Raw genomic sequence first — 23,328 nt, 5'->3', positions numbered from 1 at the left:
TGCTTTGTGAATCCAAGTACCCACTAATAAAATGGAGACTGTTCTTTTCATTCTCGTAGGAAAATAGTGAGGCTCTTGACCTAAATATTGTGCTTAAATAAAACAACAGTAGAAACATGCACAGATTAGTACTGATCAGGTCACAGTAATATGGTTCAACCAAAAGGTGTCAGCACATTTAATTTACCTTCTTTTCTTTTCATCCTCCTTTTCCTGTTCTGTTCAAGATGTGGGAGCATTTTTTGAAGAAGGAATGTGGCTTCGTTACAACTTTCACTCCCCAGGGACTAGCATGAAGGATTTAGTTAGCCGGACGCTTCTGAGCTCTGCAGATCCTGAGATCACAGCACCTGACCTCAGCTTGAACAAGGAAGAGCTCAGCTTCAGCTTCAGCACCACCAAGTCCCCTTGTGTCTTATTTTACGTCAGCTCCTACACCCCGGACTTCATGGCTGTCCTCGTGAACCCCACTGGTAAGAAACTACTCCAGGCTCTCCCCATTGAAGGCACAATTGACAATACCAGGATATTCAGAGGAAGCTCTGAATTAATGAGAAAGTCTCTTCACCCTTGTCACATTAAAGTAAAGCACTTAGAAACCCGATCCTTTATTCTGCTTCTACGAGATCTGGTACTGATGTAACTGTTCAGTTTAGTGGTGTTTCTTTAGCCAATCCTCCCTCACAAAACAAAACCAACCAAACAAAAGAAACCAAAAACCCGCTATAACAGTCAGACCCATGCCATGAGCCAGTATTATGGTGGGGACAAGTACACATCCACATGAAGTCATCTGAATAGCTGAACTATCCCTAGTAGTCAGTAGAAAGTGTCATGTACTGTTCTGAAAATCTGGTTACTCTCTGAGGTGACTAAAATATGGATGTAATATAGTATATAATGTCCTAAACATTTTGGTGATGGATGAAGTTTGGATATGGACCATTTGCTGCTACTGTATTAAAACTCTATATGAACTAAATATACTTCGATTCCAAATATGGCCTTAGTGCCCCATGAAAATCATAATTAGGATGATTTTACTACTGTTCTCTTTTATGGGATAATATGAATATTCTACATGCCACTCATTTTTTTTCCCTTCATGGGAAAGAAAGGACGTGCATGAGAGAAATCCAACATCACACAACTAAACTGTAGTTATAGAGGTCTAAGTCTGCTCTTTGGGGCCAGAATATTTCCAGTTTTCATCAAGAGTGGGGGCTGCGTTTCCGTTTTCAAACATTCTTCCTTTTAATCAAATATTTAAATGTGCTATGAAGAGCAGACACTTCACTTTTGTTTAGAAAAGAAAAATCTGTCTGGCAGTATGTTATGAATATCAATTAGCCACTCCTGATTATACTTTTCCAACAACGTAACCTCAGGTTTTTATTTCACAATACAATACTAAATTTCCATGGAAGTCCAGACGGTCACTCATCAACAGCAATTAAACATGAGAGCAAGAAAGTCCCTTGTGTGAATTATGTGTCAGTGCTAATTTGTTGTAATTTTGCCTTTATTCAATGCATGTCAATGGTTTATTCCTTAGAAAATGTTATGCTTTGTATAATTTTGTAGAATTTTACTGCAGCAAGTATAATAATCTCAACAATAAAGTGTTACTCAATGTGCTCAATTTTGTACCAATTGTCCATATTGTTCAAGGCATAACTCCAATTTGTTTGGTTTGCAGTCTGAAGTGTTTACAAACACTGTGGTTTGGAAATGCTGGTCATTGTCACACTTCTGGGTTATAAACTAGAGGCAGTTTTGGCCCAGTAACTTTATAATCTCAAACACCAGCTCTTCTCTTACAGCAGAGACCAGCTATGAGAGCAATTAAGTGTGAAATGATAACAGCTGTATGTGAAAATAAAGACAGGAAAATAGCTGGTGAATAAAGATCAAAATACCTGAGGGTGCTTTTCACATTTTTTCTTTTTCACTAGGGAATCTGCAAATTCGTTACAACCTCGGAGGCACCAAAGAGCCATATAACATTGACATTGACCACAGAAACATGGCCAATGGCCAGCCCCACACTGTTAATGTCACACGGAATGGACGGGACATCGTACTGCAGGTAAGTTGCTTGGTTCCATCACTTGTCTCTTGCAGCATTGTGTTTCTTGATGGGTGTCCAGTCCTCTGAAAAGATCGGAGCTATGTAGAAAATAAAAAGTACACTAAATGGGGTTCTGCCTGCAGATCACACTCCTAGGAGTTAATAAAAGCTATTCACTCCCTCTGTTGCATAAACTCGTGTTGTTCTGAAATCCTCATTTTAGTGTGATGACAGCTGGGCTAATACAGGTGTCACTGTAGATGCTTGAGGGCATCAGAGACATCTGGGCTGATAGATAACATGGGACTTAGGATAAACCTGTGCCATTCTGGAGCAGCAGCTGGAACCCAGGAGGGATACCTTACAGCATCTTAAATGGTAGTGAAGCCTGATGCAAATAATATCATTCTGCAGGTCCTGAGTCTTCAAATGAGGATGTCTTTAAATTTAAATTTACCCTGCAGTCCAGTGAAATTGCAAGAGCTGTTTTGCAAAGATGAGCAGATGCCAAAGTGTTTATGTGACATAAACCTGGGACAGAGAGTATTGTTGAAGGCACATACCTCTGGCTTATTTAGGTTTTGGTACCGCACAGGTAGGAACTCACCTCTCCATATATCTCAGTTTACAAAACATTGAGATAGTATAATGCTATTTATAACTGAGAGGAGTGCTGCAAGAAGCAGTCAGTGTTTCCAGGCAACCTCCTCTCTGTGGTCACCACAGAAGTCTCTTTCCATTCCCTGGTTGTCACATCTGCAAACATGGAGATTATGAGCAGGGTGTAAGAACAGTTTTGCTGGCAGGAGAATCAGGTGGATGGGAGACATTAATCTGGATTTGTTAGTTCAGAAGAAGCAAACCAAAACCAATAACAAATGAAATATAAAACGGGGACGTTTCCTTGGGAACCAAGCCAAAAGGTGAAGGATGGTAGTCATCACAGTATTATCTACCTGAATATTAAAATAAATCCCTGACAATTATTGTTTCAAGGAATCAAAAGGAAACTTTTCAGTGCATTACAATGTCATTTGACTGAGACTCACAACACCCAGAATAACACTGAATGCATTGAAGTAGAATTGTCACAAAATTATTCACAATAACAAACAACCTAAAAAATTCCAAACAACCTAAAAAAATATACAGGTGGTACATCCAAACTCTTTTCAGGCTTTTGGAGGTTGGGAGGGACATATATGTGCCTGTCTTGCATGCTGTTGCATTTATTTCTCCTACAGTTAGATGGAAATAAAGGAAGACCTATAGTTTGGTGTCCCTCTGGTGTTAAGTGCTTTTATTTTGGGGAAGTATGGCATGGAGTCTTAGCTGGCTGATTCAGGTAGTTGTAAAACTAAATAAATTACATTCCAAAGGATCAGATGAGATACCTTGCTCAGATGGAAATTATGTACACAGCCTTGCATCAGCTCACCCAGACTTGATACCCAACAATTCTTTCCCAGTGTTTTATGAGACCACTGCCTGTCTAGAACTTTGAAGAGTCAGAAGCATTTTGGTTAGTGCTGCTTTTGCTGGGGTAAAAAAAAATTAATCTATTCAATGTGCTTAAAACTGATTTATGTAGCCAGAAAGCAGATTCATTTGAGACTTATAACATGAGATAATCTGTTTGATGCACATGCAAGAATAGGGAAAGAAGGGTCCCATACAAAGCAAATCCAGAAATCCTATTCCTACTGTATCCTGAAAGAGACTATTTCTACCAAATTTTGTTTGTCCTCCATAACTTTTTTTTTAATTACTTATCTGTTTACCTTCTGTAAGTGAGAGAAATTATATGGACAGAAATGAATCTGCTAAGTAGATTGTTCACTTGAGAATTACTCCTGTTCAAAAATTAACTCCTCACAGTTTGAAAATACAAAAGATATAAATACAGTTTTTGTCAGTATGCAGAGGACAAATCATAAAGTATGAGTTTTCTCTTGCAGATCTGAGCTATGAACATTTGAGTAGACTTTTATTTCCTGCTAAATCCTTCTCCAACCTGATGAGCAGCTGGTTTACTGGCTTTTAAAGAAGACAGCTTGCTTGCCAGGTGCTGTTGCTCACACTTCCACATCTCTACAGGGCATAAAAGTGCCACAAGAAGGATTTATTTGTCATCAAAACTTCAATTCAAGAGCACTCAGTATTTTTGAGATCTTAACAGCAAGTTCATACTTAGAGTACCTGTCTTTCTAACTTACTGTAATAACCCTGTAGTGACAGAGAGATTTAAAAAATCTGAAGCCAGGCAATAAATTGGTACCATATGAGCTGTGTGAATCAGAGTTTTATCATGATTCTCAAGAGTTTCACTTACATATAAATATAAAAAAGACTCATTAGTGAACTCTATGAGACTTAACCTCATGCTGGCAGACAGGAGGCCATTGATTACTTACATAAAATCAGAATTCAGATTTGAAATCAACATATCCACAATACCATATGTCCATAAGATAACAAAATAAATTCAAGAACAAATATTTAGAGTGAATTGCTTTTGTTATAATTGCATCCCTATTCCTAACATACCATGGCAGTCAAGACTGAAGGTAGTAGCAAAGGCTCTGTCAAATAATTTTTATATTTCAGTTTTATACATTCACTGACTGCAGACAAATCAATAGTTCTACATTAAATAACAAGCTCTCAATTGTGTTGCCAGTGGTTTCTCAAAGATAAGATTAAGGATATACAGTCAATTTACATGCCAGAAAAAGCAAATTACATAAATTCAGGGATGAATGTGGGCTTATTTTCTCATTTCCATGAGAGAGACAAAATTAACATTTGATAGTAGGAATTCCTATCCCTCCCCTCTAGTAAAATATCAGATACTAGTAACCATGGCATACCTCCAAGGCCCCATTTCTGTGGCAAGAAAAAGCCCAGACTGACAGATAAGAAATTCATTATTCCGATAAATGACATTTCAAGAGCTGAGCTTTAGGTTATGGAGGGCAAGTTTTACTTTGTTTGACTTCATTAGAAGATTTCATGCTTCAGCAGGGTATTTTACATGTCATAAAAACCAGCTCACTCTTTACCAAGTGTTCATGGGTGATTAAGACTATTCATACATCAGTAAAATCTTCTTTGAAGAAAGCCAAGGACAAAAGCTCCCTAGCAGAGGTTCTGATCCAAAGCCCATTGAAGTAAATGAAAGGCCTTCCATTGCCTCCAGCAGGCTTTAAATTGTACCTTAAAGAACTGTGATAGTTGCATCCTGAGTGCAAGATTCATGCCTTCTGCTTCTTTGTGTGCCCTTAGAGTAAAATCAGGATGGAATCTGGATCAGAGACTTTTATGTTCTGTTGCACAAAGGTAGATCAGCCTACTACAAAGAAAAAAATATAAAGGAAAAAAAAAAAAAAGAAAGAGAAAAAAATGTACTATATGCTTTGATTGTTAGTAGAATAAAGCTGATAGTCAGCAGGACTCAGACTGGGCCTGTCAGCTTCCTCACATATACATTCTCAACAAGTGTCCAGATCTACATCCCTGCTTTAAAGCCATTTCTGGTAATGGATTATGAGTCACAGTTTATAACACCTTCTTTGTTCCTGAAAAGGATTAAACCAGAGCAACTTCTTAAGGACTGAAGAAACTCTGTCCTAAACTCTCAGTATGTTTTCAGGACAGTTATCAGCAGCCACTGCTCATCTTCTCAGAAGGCCACACAGAAGGATGGCTGACAGTTCTCTCTTTCAGGCTTGGACAATGTGTCAAACTGTTGTGGAGGAGCTGTACACAACAATACCATATAATCTCAATGTTAATTTCTGACTCTGCTCAAAATCAACTAAATTATGAAGCTTTTATTTATGAAGTAAATTATGAAATCTTGACCTGAACTCAGCTGAGACTGTGAACAATACAGAAATGTATTTGTAAAAATCTCCATTTTCCAACTTCACCAGAGGCAAGTAAGAGTATGCACCCATCTCTGTGAAAAATTATGAATTAAATATTTGACCCTTACCCAAATGAAATCAAGAAGAAACAGAATTTTTACAAGTCCATTTCCATTTCGAGCTCTGCACTACTTGAAAAGAGATAACAATTGTAAAATCCTAGATGGCTTAAAAATGTAAATCATACAAAGTTAATTCAAAACAAATCTGAATTACAAAATAAAACAGTAAACATAATAGCAATAAAATAAAATGGGTGAAGTAGAGCAAAGCAGTCTGCATATAATCCCCATCTTAAATGCAATTAATATATCAAAGATTTTATAATCGTAGATTAAATTTTGTTCTCATTAAAGCAAGTGGGAACTTTCTCATGGACTTCAGTGAGGCTATAATTTCATCTCCCATCATTATTGTTGCCGTAGAATCACAACTATCATATTTCATCTATTTTGAAGCCTCAACAAAAAATTATCACTGTTTGAGATCTTGCTTAAGAGAGGCCATAAAAAATCACCAAATTATTTTCTGCAGCTAACCCAAAAATAATGATAGCAGTAAAACAAATTTTGTAGAAAGATATTTTATCTAGCTTTAGAGACTTCAAATGATAGAAAACATACCCTGTCCTTTGGCTATGTCTTATGGTACTAAGTACCATTCTTGTAAAGAATTTGCACCTAATTTACAGTTTGAATTAAACATTTAACTTTGGGATCTTTGTGTCTATGCTTGATAGATGAAAGAAATGTTTAATGTCAGGCATCACTCCCCTTCACACTTTCTTAGAGATGCTGATTAAAACATCTTTTCATCTTTTCTGCAAGATGCTAAATAAACTGATCTATTTTAGTATACGCTCATCCATCTATAGTTTTTGAGACTTAAAACAATTTTTTAACTCTTCTCTGAAAACTCTCCCTTTTGAATCACATTTTGAAAACATTTACCCTAGAATTAGAAATTGTAATGGTTGTTATGCCATCAAAATGATGTAGAAATACCATCTTTATTTATTTCCTTCATTTTCTGGGAATTATGCTGCCTCAGCATCCTTTGGGTAGTGCTGTAAATTGTCTGGACACCAGATTAACCTGAAGGCTGGTTTAGCTGGCATTTAACTGGTAGGGAATGGGGAAGTAGTGCTCGTGATTTGAAAGGAACCAGTCAGACAGTATTTACAAATTCCATAGCTACTGACATGAATAAAACATGTTTTAAGTATCCAGGACCTTAATCACAGGTAAAACATGTAAACCATAGTCAACATCAATGCAACAGTTAACCCTTTGCTTTGTTTCCTAATACCCAGTAATTCTATTGTATTAAAAGAATAATCTATGAATTTCCAAACATGTTTTGCTTAAAGGGAAAAAAAATCATTTGTTCTATCAATAGTAAAGGCCTTCCTGCTGAAATGAATTATTTAAAATCCCTGGGGATACATCCTTTTCACTATGTATTGCCCTTCTATAGTGGCAATGTATTACTCAAAATGCTAGTGCTTCAGAAAGGCAAATTCAGACCATTTTCTAGAGCAGAGCCATACATTAGATCTACATGTTTAATGCATTAGCACTTAGATAACCTATAACTACTAAGTTCTTTTTTCAATCAGAAGTCACAAAGAAGTGATTTTACTCAGATCTGAAAATATAGGGGTTTTTTTCCACAAATCGGTGACAAAGCAGCCTAAGAAGCTATCAATAGATATCAATAAACTTCTGAAAATAAAACAAAGCTTTTATTGACATAGTATATCATGCCTATAAACCTAAGCAACATCTGGTTTCCAAAATATAAACAATTACAGACCCTGATCTTTTCATAATTCAAGTTCCCCCAACTATAAGGATGTTACAGATGTTGCAAATGACCAGGTGTTCAATACTGAAAAGTGTCTGTAAACAACAGCAAGAAACAGCAGAACAGAATTTAAATTGTGTGTACCAGAATCAGAAATTATCAAATAATTCACTGATTATTAATTTTTTTACTTGTTCTTTTGTGCTCACAGGATGACCTTGAGCTCCAAGCAGTTTTGTTGATTTAAACTGTCACTGAAATTACTCTCTTTAATTAATCTCTTTATTTTACAGCATGACACACAATATTTCAGTTAATGAGAGAAATTATATGTAGACAGGAACCTCAAAAATTAACAACTTCTACCCCCCTTTTGTGAGTGATAGAGTTGGTTAGTGGCATTTGCCAAGGTAAGGCAGCAGATCTCCATTGAATCCCAGCTTGATGAAAGACAGACAAAAAGTTTTCAAAAACCAGAAATCCTTTCACTCATCAACAAACAAGTGGGTGGAATATCCTCACCCTGAACATCAGGACATGGCATCATATCTCTCTCTTATTGGAAAAACAGTGGGGAAAACATCATCCATACATCCCCATGTGGGGACAGCATTGCTCTCTGTAGTGTCCCTGTAGCTGCTGCAGAAAGGCAGAGGCAGATGACAAGAATATATCTTTTAAAAAGTTTCACCCTCTTTGCATCTGCTGAGATAGTTTCAAACTTAGAGGGCTTTTGGAAGAATATTCCTCTTTACTTTCTGCTTTGTAAAACCCCTTCATAGGAGAGAAGCTCCTTTACACATCCATCCTTCTCATATCCTTTTAGCAGAGCTTGTGTTGCTGGATTCAGTCATGTTTCAGCTGCCTTGTCCCAGACTTTGCCCATGTCTAGGCCACATATCATAGTAAGACCCAGAACTGAACCGTCTTCCTCACCTACACCTCCGTTTTCCTTGGAAATAAAGCTAAGGCCATTCAGGTCAGAAGTAGAATGGTGCAGTCTGGTATTTCCTGAGTCTGCATATCAGAGCAGAGCAAAGGTCTGCAGGGTGTATCAGCAGGCTTATTCACCTCACAAATCTGCTACTTATATTGGCTATGCTGAAACTATTTCCTTCTTCTATAATGTATTTTCAGGGATGAGAGTGTATGTGTGTATCTTTCTTGGCCTTTGTGATTGCTGGTTTTATATAATTTTATTGGAATTAAAGAAACTAGGAAAGAACAAAAAATCACTAAGTAATCCCAGAGTCCAAGACAAAGCTAAAAAGTCAAAACCTACCATGAAATAGGTGATTACCACTGTATGGAAGTACACATTGGATAAATTAATGTCCTGTGAAAGTCATCTTTAGGTACCTGAGGTAGGTCTCTTTAATTTTAATGACTTAGCATTATATGACTTGCTATTGCTTCTGTTAACATTTATTGTAATTCATCTACTAAAGAGAGCAATAAAAAGTCAACAGATATGTGAAAGAAGCACCAGAGAATTGTTTTAATTGAAGACAGCCAAAGTAAATAGTGTGCCTTTCCTTATCAGTGCTTCTGTTACATTTTGAGTTCTGTTTCTACACTTCCATTTAAATTTTATCCAAAATGTTGTAGTTTTTCAGAGGGAGGCAAATTATCCCTGACATTATTTAGCAGAGCAACAGCAGCTTTCAGGCGTATATGCAAGCTTTCTGCACATAAAGGATTCAAGTTCCGAACCAGAAAAACTTCCTGCTATGTATGTTTTTCCCATGTCTGTATCACATTAATCACATTTTTAATATATATCCCTGGGAAAAAAAAAAAGAGACTTTATCATAAAATACTGTAATTGACCTTTATTTAAGAAAAAAAAAAAAAAAAAAAAACTGCTAAAAGTTAAATCAGTGCATTACACTAGCAAAACAGATTTTTAGGAGTGGTTCCTAAAAGAGCATTTACTATACCTCTATAGAAATTTCATCTGCAGAGCTCAAAGCACAATGCCAGCCTTTAGTTTGCCTTATATCACACCAGTGAAGTATGTGCCTCCTTCTGTGTTCCAGATGAGCACAGTGAGGCTGCAGGCTGCACAGTGAGTACTGCCTTGGACTGGAGGACAGTCCAAGGCAGTAAAAAATGAAGGGTTTATGGTCCTGCCTGTTTCTCTGGATCCACTCCTCATTTACAGTCCATGGCTTGTCCTTGCTCTGGCTCAGATCTGATCTGAACTAACCTGGGTCAAGGACCTGACCTATCAGAATCAGATCAGCGGAGCACCAGTGCCACACTGAGGAAGGAGCTCAATTGCAGTAAGGGGTGGCCATGATCAGCCGAAGCAATTACACAGCTACCGCTCCAATCTGCTCCTCTCCTCTTGTACTAGAGGAAAAAAAAATCCAATATCACCATATTAAAAAAATTGTTTGTAAGTTTTTTCCTAACCTTTTAGCAGGTGAATAACCATCTATATTACACCAATAAAAAGAATGTCATAATACCTCCCATTTGATTTTCACAATCAGCTTTTTTCTTTCTCATATACTGCTATCATACTTGTGAGGAGCTCCATCTGAACACCTGCATACCACCTTGTTATTTTCTTGGGGTCACATGCCTAGTCTGTTCTAGCTTTGTTGTAGGCATTTTTGAGTAGGAACCCTTTTTGTTATGTATTATTATAGAACTTAATACAAAAAGCCTTTGTTCAGGACCAGAGAAGTCAGTAACACAAGTGATAAATCATCAGTCATAATCATGCAGAAGATAAACACTACACTGATCATGATGGGAACACCCCCTTCTTTATCCTGCTATTGCTGAAGTCAACAGCAGAGCTGTATTGACATCAGATGGTGTGAGATTAAGCCTTACAGCATTATTATTCCATCTGATTTTGACAATTTTTATATAAAATTTGTCCAGGAAAAAGAAAAACCTTAACTTTACAGCAGTACACAGGCTGGGTTGACAATGATTCAGATGTAAGTATATACACAAGGTAAATATAAGGTATGTGTTTGTGTTTATCCCTTTTTTTTTTCCCAAGACTACTAAGGTGATGCAGACATTGTGCTTGCCCTTAGATTGATATCTCTGTTAATCTCAGAACTCCCATCAAGATTAGTTTTATTATCTAAGTAAACAGTAATTTAAAAGAAATAGCATTTTATTGAACTTCTGCTTAAATCCAGACAACTTCAGAAAAAGGCAGTCTGCCTTGGCGTGACGTGACTTGAGAGCTGAAAATGCGAGTTCCTCAGAAACTGCCACCTATTTTCATCTATGTTACACTCAAAGCCACACTGTATGTTTATATGAAGCTCAAATAAAATTACTGAGTTTTTCAAGAAAAGTGTCTGTAATGAAAAATCTTAAATATAATTTTAAAACAGTAATTTAATACAAAATCATGACATCAACATCTGTGTGTATACAGAGGTTCAATCTAATTTTCATTAAATAAGGAAATCAAATTATCATTCAAATATTATTTGACACTAGTAATTCCTTTTTTAGTATGTGTTTTCTATTAGATTGGTAGGCTAGTATTTCATGCAAAGACTGCCGGCTGCTCCATTGCAGCTGCTTACACTGGAGCCCCCACTGGATGGCAGTCACATGCAGCTTTGGAAAGAATTCAGCATGGTGCTTTAACTCACAGACCTCTAAAAAAACCCTAGGCTGAGTTGTTTTTTTTTGTTTTTTTTTTTTTTTAAAAAAAAAAAAAAAAAAAAAAAAAGGTTTCTTTTATTAGGTAATTCTAGTTTAGTACAAAGACATGCAATAAAAACAAGTGGACAGAAATCTCCCCATTCTTGCAGCCACTGTTCCCTAGACCCACTGTCTTGTGGTCTATCATTTCATTCCAGGTGCCAGGATTAAAAGAAAGGCATTGCTCAAAGCTGTGGAAAGCGGAGCAGGAGCTGGCTCTATCACTGATCAGAAATGTTTGCCCCAAAAAATTGGTATCAACAGCTTTTAAACAGAGATTTATTTTAGCTAGGAATCAGAACAACCCAAAACTTCAGATAGTCATTAAAACAATCCACAGCTGAACCCATTGGGATATCTTTCCTTGACTTCAATGAGATGTGAAAAATATACCAGAGTGGCTAGATTCAGGTTTTTTTATTCAGTACAAGAGATCTGTTTAAATGAGTAAACCTCAGCACTCAAGTGTCTGTTGCTGTTAGAGCCTGCAATGTAACACATCATTACTCTTATTGTTGCAATGCCTTTTGCCTCTGTACCGGGATGGAATGCTCTGCTATGCTGAACTCTCAAGGGAAGGTGTGGTCACTGAAAGGACTTCGGGGTTTTTTTTTTTTGGTTTTTTTTTTTTTTAATCTGGCCAAGGTTACTACTAGCTAACCTGTTCCAAGATGGGGAAAGAGAGGGCCTTTCCAAATCCTGAGCACTACCTGGACACAAAGGGAGTCTTATCACGCCATAGCTGGTAGGATTTTATATTCTGTAATTGTTCATGTAAGTGTTAACAGTGGTTCATAATTTAAATTAACTTTTTACTTTAATAGATATTCTACAGACACAACACATGTACATAGGTAGAGGTAGCCTGTACATTTGGCAGGGATGACTTTTGTATTACTTGTCACTAATAATTTGTTAGTCTGACATTGGGTACATGGCTACTGCTTTAGGACATCTAACATACATTGATATGTTGATTATAGACATAGATTGATATTTAATTAATTTATTCATATTTTATCTGATTAATGGTGATCTGATCAGCAGCACTGCCTAGAGTCCAGATCACGATAAAAAGAAATATTTTTAAATTGCTCCAGACTGATTCTGAAAAAGAAAGAACCCAAATTTTGATGATACTGACAGATACCAATGTAAGTAGTAGCATACCCAATCATTTTATCAGCACTACTTCATCATATTTTAAGTCATATTAATAAAAGGAAAACCTAGAAAATTAATCCTGTATATGTATTGGATGCAATTCCACTGCAGGCAAAGTAGTTACATGAGGTTAACCTCTTATAAGAGGATGGAGAATCAGTGTTTTGTGGATTAGTTTTCACCAGTCTTTACCTGATGCACCTCTCTAAAGTCTACACTTTTCATTTCATAACCTTAAGGGTAAATAGATCTAAGCCATTTCTATTTTTGTCCTGAAATAACAAGATAATTTTTTTCACCTGATATGCCTACAGCTCCCATTGAAAATGGGCCTGACACTTGCAATGTGGGACATTTCCCTTCCTTCAGGAAAACCAATAGCAAGTACTCAAGTGGAGTCTCTATTTAGTAGGGCCTGAGGTGGTTGAGGTTGGGATCTGTTTGCTATTTTAACCCTTTGTATTCACTTGACTGCACTCTTTCCAAAATAACTCTTTTCAATTTGAATTTATATAACTCTAATTTCAAGTAAAATATGCATTTCTGCTCTTTATTAAAAATCTAATAAAAACTGTTCACATTACTCTGAACAAACTGAAGCTCCTTATTTTCTGAGTAAAAAGATGGAACTATGTTTTTCCATGTATTTATCTCAAAATTATCAGTGTGAATACTAGTTATGAGAAATTAAAAATAATTTCTGAACATTAAGACTTACTAAACCTCTCTTGCAATCTGCAGAGACTGTTTTTCCTGTCTACTATGTATATACACTTTTCTTCTTGGGGTTTTATGAGGAATTATAAGAAAGACAGGATTCCTCCAACTGTTATAGTTTTTAGAGATGGTTGCCTCTACAGATTCATGACACCATAGGCTTTACAACTACCTGAGCTCACGGTGTTCCAGGCTATCAGATGATTCAGCCCTTAAGTTCTATGATACCTGTCATTCATTTACTTTTAACCACTGAACTGAGCATTTGCAGTATCATTAAAACAAAGTAATCCACAATACCTACATTTTGAAATTAGAAATATGGCAAAAAGATATATGAAAATATTGCATGCCCCATAAAGTTGCCATTTCCTGAGAATTACTTTTGCAGTCTATTGTACCCTGCAAACTCTTAAATCACATATATGAGTTTCTATCCTATTTTGTGCCAAGGCAAGGCCAGAGTAAAATAAACTATTACTGCTCTGTCCTCTTTAAGCCTGTGTAATAAACATGTAAATCTGAGAAAATAAATAACAACAGTAAAGATAAAAATTCATTCCAATTACCTTTATGAAATGTGAAATCAAAACTCTACTGAGCTATATTAAACTATGTTAATAGCACTATTACTAAGCATAGGCAATTCATTTTATTACTCTCTTTCTTCACATTTTTCTGTTAAATAGCTAAAAAACAGGGGGAAATATGCTAATGTAACATGATTGCTGTGCCATAACGGGGACAATTTGCATTTCCTATAGATTAAACTATTTAGCTAAGTTGATTACTCTTGAATTTGTTTCGGTTTCAATAGGCATCATCACAATCAGATTGAACAACATTCTCAACAAGAAAGTAATAAGCATGAAGTGCGAAAAAAAGAATGCCTTATTAATTTATGACTTTTCTGAGAGAGAAGAAAAATGCCCAACACCTGAATTAGTCTCAAATTCCCAGCTATGTAAATCTAGCTTTAGCAGCAACATAGGTCCCAAATGGAAATCTACTTCTATGGAAAGAAAAAGTTGTTATATTTAGCAATTGAGGAGCACATAAGTAAAAACTGATGTGATTCTACAGCAATCAGAACAAAATATATTCAGTATAAGTATTCTCCAGGTCTTGGAAACTGTGGAGATAGCAGATATGGAAGGAAGTGTATTTACTATTTTTTTCCCTTTATGAAAATGAAAGTAGAGTGTATTAGACAGTTATAAGAGATGGCATAAACTCTGTGAAGTAGACCTGACTGATCAAAACTGTAATAAGCAGATCAGTTCAAAATACTCATAATTTCTTTTCTCTTTCTCTAGCTTGATCACTATCCTCCAACAAGTTACAGCCTGCCAGCCGCATCTGACATTCAGTTCAATTCCCCAAAGGCACTATTCCTAGGAAAAGTTATAGGTAAGATTTCATTTTATACCTGGGATAATGATGTGTGTGTAGCAGGACACTTGCTGGACATGTAGTACAAATGGTGATACTGGAGTTATACCTAAAGGAGGGGTTATGTTCACCCTGTCACAGAGGCTGATGAGCACACAAATAAATAATTTTCTACAATGCATGGGGGAAAAAAAAGGTATGGGCAAAGAGACCCTCTTAAGATTGTCTTTGTGAGGTTTCATTACCCTCTCGGTGTCAGATGAAGGCAATCCAAGGACATCATGAGACCACTGCTTCTACCAGGAGATACTGAAGTTCTTTTGAATATTATCAATCACTGTGAAGTTATTGTGTGCCTTGTATAATGTCTTTATCTGTACAGACTGCCTTCTTATCCCAGAGCATCCTCTGGTAAACCACCATTCTCTCCCACTAACATCCACCAGCGAGGTCTTTTGGAGTCTGTAACACCTGCAGCAACACCCATCTGGACATTTTCTATCTCTTTTATGGATTTCATGGTTATTTCCAGTGCAGCAGCTTCCTGGCCAGCTCCCCAGAGGAACTCAAGGGAAAATAGAGTTGCCTTGGCCTCACTTTCAGACCATCCTACATTCCTTTGCTTAATTTTCCTGCTACTGGCTTCTTACATGAATTTCCAGGGTTACTCACTTCATGAAGCAATTCTTCACAACATTTACAGTTTGAAAGGAGGACTTTTTCCCCTTTTCAGAGATGAAGGGGAATTAATATTATTTCCTATAAGTGCTTTATACAGAGATATGGTTGCTTGAACTCAGTGAAGAGCTTAATCCAGAAAATTGCAAACTTTTCCTTGTTAAGTTGTTAAGGCATTAATCTGTGAATCCTTTGCACTGTGTTTGGAAGTAGTAAAGAAATTGACCACATAGCTAATGGGATTTTTTGTAGATACATTTTTCCATTTGTTTTGTTTTTAAAATTTAACATGCAGAATTTCCGAGAAATGGGAAATGAAAAGCCTTTAAAACGACTGGCTATCAGGAGAGTCATGAACTATTTTCTAGTACTTTTCAAATCAGTTCTGTTGATAGTACAAAACATGATGCAGTCTGATTTTGGTCAGTTTCTAGAATCTGGGTACCTTACTGCATTTAATTTGGGCAGCTGGACTGGATCTGATGGTCTGACTTATTTTTTTTTTAATAGCTTGACATTATATTAGCCCTTTGGGAATATGATTCTTTCTTTCTTTTTTTTTTTTTTTTCCATCCTTCCTCTCTGCTTGTTACTGTCTTTGCAGATAAGGCATTTTATTAAGCAGAAAAATGTATCACTACTAAAGAAACAAACAAGAAAACAAAAAATAAAACCCTTTTTACTCTTTCTACCAAAGAAAAATTGAACTTCACTGCAAAGAGATGGATTTCCTCGCGTCAAATGATTGTGTAACTGACCGTGTCTGTTGATGAACTTTACCATGCAGCTATCAGAGTCATGTTGAATGAGGGGAGAGCTCAGTTAAAAGGGTAACCCAAGTACAGCAGCTAAAGTAGACATAGAATTCAGTATCTTTAAAGCCTCTAGCTGTCACCTCATACTGACTAGACATATTTTAGTGGTCTAGAGGGATTAGAACCAACAGGAGATCTGGATACATAGATCAAGTTGCAATTTGTGCCCATATGCAATTACATTCTCCAAATGGGCAATATGGGAGTAGCCTCCCATTTCACTGCCGCTCTGGCACCGCTTGCATTCAGTTCCTGTTGTTCCCATACGATGCAATTCTTATTTGTCAGCAAAAATGAATGCAAGGCCCTATTTTTAAAGACAGATGGGTTTTTTAAGAGCACTCTGGAACAATCTTACTAGGAAACTGGTCTTCTGTCTGTCTTATTTCCATTTTTATTACTGTTATTTGCATAGAAGCAGCCATTTCTGCACCAGCTGGGCTTGCTGTGATAGAGAGTTCATCTGCTCCCCATCAGAAATGATCCCTTGTACAACACCTACCACAACGCAACACCTCTCTCTGCTCTAGGCGTTACAATAATATAGGTGTTACAACAATATGGCCGATTAATAAAATGTTGCTTTGTAACTGCTCAGAAAATTTTCTGTAAAGCAGGAGGGTCATATCAGAACAACTGCAAAATGTTTGAGTTGCAATCAGGGAGAACTTTCCTTCTTTTAACTTGAGGTGTTTCCTGTTTCCTTGAAATACTGTTTTAAAAATGCATTTGTTTTCAACTGGCTCGAAAAATACTGATATAAAATAATTGTAGTCATTTGGAAAACTGGAGGTAAAGGCATTTAGTATATAATTCTTACCCAGGTGAAATTTGAGGTATGAAATAAAGCTGAAAGACACAACAAATGAAAAATCCTATTTTACATGAGTGTGTAGTAACAAAAATAATAGCACTAGAGAAATGCAGGATTTCACAAAAGACGATAAAAAGGTATTGTTAGTTAATGTTTCAAGGAAGTTCTTTAATCTGTTCTTTAGTTGTATTTAGGCTTTGATGGCTGACAGAGAAGGCGAGAGGGAAAACCAGGATATCTGTATGATAAGCTATGAAGACGAAAAAGTGAAAATTAGACAATGTGACAGGTATCTACATTTTCATGTAGGCTGCAACTTGCAGCTCATTTCTGCAGTAGAATAGACCAGAGGTTTGATTTTTCCATTAAGTGTAGAGGGTTTGGATGCAATACTCAGCTTTGTCTTCACATCCTTTTTGGGGAACTACACCTGTACTCTCTTAGTCTGTACTTTATTATTTAAAGTGGAACATTTCTTTGGCATTTAATATGTATTTATAAGGAATTAGCTAGACATAATTACACATGATTTTGTAAAAGTATCATTCTGGTAAAGAGAAATAATTTAAGAGTTTGTCTAATAGGATATATGATTGAGCACAGAAACACCAAGATCAGACAAGAGTTGCTCTTGTGAAAGTGGCAGGGAAGTAAAGGAAATGTACTTCTTGACTTCATTTCTGCCAACAACTCCAAATTAAATTGTCTCTTTTCAGAAATACTTAAGTATCCACTTGGAAACAATTGACATAATACAAGTAAATCATCATCACACAGATAATCATTTTCAGAACTGACAGCTGTCCCTGCAGCTCACCTCTGTGGGCTCAGTTTTTGTCTCTGCCTCAAGCTGTGCTCTTCAGGGACTTCTAGTAATAGGAAATACGTTTTAGGTCTGCCTTCCTTCTTACAAAAGCAGCTGCCATCACTCTACAGCTAAAGAGACGTCCTAGACAGTGACCCCAAAGGCCTGGATTCTTTACACAAAAAGCAATTGCCTTGAGAAGACGTGGTAAAAGGTCAATTTCTAGATGTGGTGGGGTTTTCCTAACACTAATGCAAAGATTTTTTTATTGTTACCTGATTGGAGTTTCTGGTTTTTTACTGGTGTTTGTGGTGAAAATTCAAATTGGTGAGGAGACATTTCTGTGGATTTACTGTGACATTCAGCACCTTGGACTGATGGGAGGTAAGTCCAGCTTACATCTAGCCAAGTAGTTAGTCTCAAATATGCAAAGGAGAGAACACAGAAATACTTCACAAAAAGGAGGAGATAAATGATATTGCTTCATGGTTTAGGTATGGTATAGAAAGAAGAACTCCTTTTTTTCTTGCATGGCATCTTTCTGCCAATAGACACTGAATAATAGGAGGCAAAAGTTCAGAATGCTTCGAATTTCCAGCAGTGATCAATGGCAATTATTCCAAGAGGTAAGCATTCTTTACTCCTAGATGAGATACTTTTGTTTCTCTAGAAAAAGCTTGGCAGTATGGTGCTTCATCTCTTATAGCTGAAAAACATCAATCACCTACAATGTAATTCATCCTACCCAAACTATCACACACCTTTAAAACCAGCTTCTGATCTCCATGTTTCCACACAACTGCAGAGTTTCATCACTTAGAGGGTTTGCTTCACATCAAAGAATGAACATTTTATCTCTTTGAAGGCATTTACCATCATTATAAGGGGGTATTGTTAGCCTTGAAAAAAGAAATTGTGAAGGATATAGGCATAGTCATATTTGACGCTCAGTTTGGGTATGCTTTTAGACATTGATATCATCTGATATGAAGTTATTGTTAATATATATATAAAATACCAGTTTAGAATTAGATCTCTATACTGTAGGGCACTTTTTGTCAGCTTTTAAATTTGTATCTTAGAAAATAGTGCAGAGCTGTAAACAGATCATGAATAATCTAAAAGTATTCTTCTGCTACACATCTTTGATATATATCTACTACTACTTCATGATCATAATGAGGTTAACACCTCATTATATATGTTAGGAGTGTGGCATTCAGAGCTGCACAGCTTGAGCTCTGCTGCTCTCCTTCATTTTGCAGTGCCAGGAGACACTCTAAGTGCAGGGTAGCTCAGCCAACTTTCACTGATAATGAGAAAAACAGCTAGCATGCAGTAAATTCATCCACCAACTTACTTCAAAGTAACTGCCTGCTGCTTCATTTCTGAGCACCAGCATTAACATTCAGTACTGTAATCTCACTGAGAATGTATCTTGTCATATTGGGAGCCCTCCTGCTACAGCAGGTAGCAGTTGAATATTAAAAATGTGCTTTCCCGTGCATGAGTTATGTGTGAATTGTCATACAAAAATATAACATCTGGACAATTCTTCTTCTCCTACTCCTCCTGGATAATGCTATCAGCCTGGTTGAAACACCTCTGGGATTAAATACTGCCTGTCTTTCTGATCTCAGATCTGTCTGTCCATGCTCACTCTTTAAAGTGTTTCTGGTAAGGGTGGAAATGTTCCGCAGCTCTTCTAGTCAAAACCTGACCAAAATAAAAGTCATTTTTCTTTTCTTTCAGACCTCTGGTTTTTCTCTGAGAAATCTTACCTACAAGCCATATTCAGAAAGGAACATTTCCCATCTACAGGTCTCCCATCCAAGGGACATGATAAACACTTTGAATTGCCAACTTGACCCCAATAACTTCTGAGCAGAAATTAGGGTAGCACAAGTGAATTTTATCATTTGAGAACCAAAATGAAGAGGAGAAGCCAAGAATATTCACTGATGCCTCTCAGTATCCATGAAGCATCTTCTTTCCATTTTTCAGAATATTTCAGGATTCATCTGCTGTAGCTCCAGAGAGGCAGAAGGTAGACCCCAGAGAAAGTGGATTAAATTAGATGCTTAGATAATCTCAGTTGTCATGAGTATAGCCAGCCTTGCTTTTCCAAAAATTAGCTGTAGTCATTTCCTCCCACAAACTTTCCACTCTCACCCTTCAGGTGATTCTTCACCTCTCAGCCCCTGTCTTATACTTTGTAATGGCAGCTGCCTTTTCATTTCCTGTTGCACTATTCTCTGTGAAAAGACTTCACTGATTCCCAGTCTTCAAATCTTCCATGGACATTCAACAGCTCCAGAAGGTCACCTTTTACTCTCATGGTCTTCTAGCACACATACCAGCCTCTAACAGGATGAAGGAGTCTCCTAAATTCCTAAATTCTAAAGTTGTTTCCCTTGTGCTTTAACATGTCTCAGAAAATTGATTCATATAAATCATTCTACAGAATCTTGCTGAGAAAATTATTCCATTGTTTTACAGTTCTCTCCAAAGTATTCATCTACTGGCTCTGAAAAATAAAATAAAAAAAAATAAAAAAAAAAAAAAAAGAAAAAGGAAAAAATAAAAGGAGATTGTAAGGCAATTCAATTTGGTTAATGCCATTTTGAACAGAATATTTAAACAAGCCTTATCTGACATTGAAAACAATGATAACACTATTTAAAAGCAATGGAATATAATGAAAACTTAAACTCCAGTAATTAGACTGACCTTTTCCTAGCTTCTGTATTTTGTTAAGGTGGCATGTCTTGGTTATACAACTTTTCCCTACCACAGGAAGACAGGAATTATATTGTCTGTTCTGTGTAATATCTAATACTAATTTATTTCAAATGCAGCTGCTTTCAAGGCTCAAAGAAAGGAACTGAAAATGACAGGGGCATCAATAAAACCTGCCACTGGCCCCATAAAATTCTAATGGCATAGATAGGAAAATCGAAGAGCTCAGAACACCTTCAAGGCTTATAAATCATTTAAAAAAAAAAAAAAAAGGTGTTACACAGTCTGAAAAAGCTCAAGGTATTCCTGAAGCTGAAAGTATAGCATCTTATCATTTTCCTCCAACTATATTCAAAGGAAAAATCAAAAATTAGAATAGAACTCCCCTAAGATTACAGACAGAACTGACAAAAAAAAAAAAGTATTTAATAAGCCAAGGCACAATTCTTAAAATTTTATATTACTTTACCTAGCTTGGGCAACCTCTGCCCATAGCTCCAGATATAAAACATTCAAAAATAATGTGAATATGCACTGATGATTTGATCAGAAATAGCTATAGAAATAGCATTCTGGCCGTATTATTTTGGCTGAGGGTGCAGATTATATACATATATACATTATATACATTATATACATTATATACATTATATACATTAAATACATTATAGACATTATATAGTTTATATACATTATATACATTTGCTTGCTCCTTGTAAGAACAGATACAGAAATTATGCCTAATTCAAAACTCACTCATTGTTTGACAAGTAAAAAAAAAGCTCAGGTTCTATCTGACACTTGTTTCACTTAGGGAAAAATCATAACAAAACAATACACAGCCTGACCAATATATTGCAGATGTTGTCAGACAGAAAGGGAAGTGATTAATTTCCCATGTTTTAGGAGATCACTGGGATCAAGTCCCTTTCCATCAAGAGTTATACTAGTTTTCACTCCCACCATTGATAATTTGAAAGTGCCCATGTCTTCCTTTGATCTGCAGTGGCCTCTTGTAGCAGAAGCACCAGACATTTTCTAGAACCTGGAGAAAATTTGCTCAGGTTGCTGGAGAACCTGGGAAGAACAAGGGATGTGGGATTTTCTGAAGTATGAAATTAGATAGGAATTTCATGGTGTGTGCTGCTGTGCCTTAGGCCTGGACAGCTTTCATTCTCTCAGAGAAGCCTGGGCCTGTCCATGTGGTTTTGAGCTGTCCAGGTTTTAAGATGAAATTTATCTCTGTTCAAAGGCTCAGTCTTCACACTACTAAACTCTGCTTAAGGAGACTGGATATAGAATGTAAATTATGTTTACATTGTGCTGCTGTTCTTTGCAGGAGAAAAAAACACCTGTTCTGCATAAGCATGTTCAAGACATAGTAAAATAAACATGTTCCTCAAACAATATTAAGTCATGAATGAAAGTGAAGATAAGATAATCTTTCTTTAGGACCTTTATATAGAACTATAAATTCATAGACTAAATTATTCATGGTGAATTATTTGCTTAATCCCCACTATCACAAAAAGAAAGGTAAGTATATAAATTATGGAAAGACACTTCAACAATTTCCTGTTTAGCCAGACCTTTGGCTGTAGGGTGCTTTGCATTTCTTTTAAAAGAAATGCTTTCGTTATTTAAATTAGAGAGTCAAAACCTGGCTGATGTCTTAATTTCAAGTGTTTCTGCTCAGCAAATTTTAAAGCTATATATATACACTCTCTAAATAAGTGCTTTATGATAGGTACAGTAATGCATTCTCCATCTTCATATTTCAGGGACCACTTAAAACACTATTAGTTGTCATGGAGAAGGAACGCATTTGTAAGATTGTGTTATTACCAATGGCTTCAGCTACATCCATGCTGTAAATAAAAACAGGCATTGTGGTTGTATCAGTGAACTTGCTTTAAAACTTACCAAGCCAATAGAGTTGACACCACTCAGCAGGAACTGGTTGTTTGAAATTATTCGGTCAAATCTCTTTTTTTCTTGGTTTTTTTTGGGTTTTGTTTGTTTGTTTCTTTGTTTGTGATTTTTTTTTTTTTTTTTTTTTTTGTGGGTTTTCTTGGTTTCTGTTTTTTGGTGGGTTGGTTGTTTTTTTTTTTTTGTGAGGGTGGGTCTTAGGGTATCTTATTTTAATGTTTTGCAAAAATTTTAGAAGTTTCAAGAAAATTATGTTGTATAGTACTAAGATAGAATAGGATAGGATAAGATAGGATAGGATAGGATAGGATAGGATAGGATAGGATAGGATAGGATAGGATAGGATAGGAGTAGGATAAGATAGTGTAGTACAGTACTAGGGATAGCATTGATTTTAAATAGCTTCCTGAATTAGATTCAGCAGTTTTTCACAGCAGAGTGAATGTCACTAATGGCTCCTTGTGCTGTAACTTCGTTGTTTATTCTGATACTAAATCTGACACAATAGTAGCAGTGTTATGCCATTGAACATGACAGTCACTGATTCTTAGATTTATATGCCATAATAAAACTGTATTTAATCTGTGGAACAGTGACTAGTACATAAACTGCTCCTTTAAATACAACAGGAATAAACTCACATGTTTACAACTTTCTTTTTAGAGAAGCCTGTTTCCTCTCCCATAAATGTAGACCACTACCTAGAAATCTCTCCTTTTTATGACTTTATGAACTCACAAATCTACCTCAGTGACTCCCAGCTACTATACCACCAGGGTTGT

At 36.3% G+C, this 23,328-nt stretch overlaps 1 protein-coding gene across 1 annotated transcript in view; it reads left to right on the top strand.

Moving 5' to 3' along the window:
• Positions 1–23,328, top strand: part of CNTNAP2 (contactin associated protein 2) — a 1,032,011-nt gene that overhangs the window by 957,284 nt on the left and 51,399 nt on the right. Inside the window, exons 19-21 of the mRNA XM_053975055.1 lie at positions 228–473; positions 1,956–2,089; positions 14,691–14,784. Coding sequence (XP_053831030.1) covers positions 228–473; positions 1,956–2,089; positions 14,691–14,784 — 474 coding nt within the window. The remainder of the gene's footprint in view (positions 1–227; positions 474–1,955; positions 2,090–14,690; positions 14,785–23,328) is intronic.

This window comes from Vidua macroura, chromosome 1 (assembly GCF_024509145.1).
Source record: "Vidua macroura isolate BioBank_ID:100142 chromosome 1, ASM2450914v1, whole genome shotgun sequence".
NCBI lineage: Eukaryota > Metazoa > Chordata > Aves > Passeriformes > Viduidae > Vidua > Vidua macroura.
The sequence above is the reverse complement of the archived record's forward strand: the minus strand, read 5'-3'. Positions and strand labels throughout refer to the sequence as shown.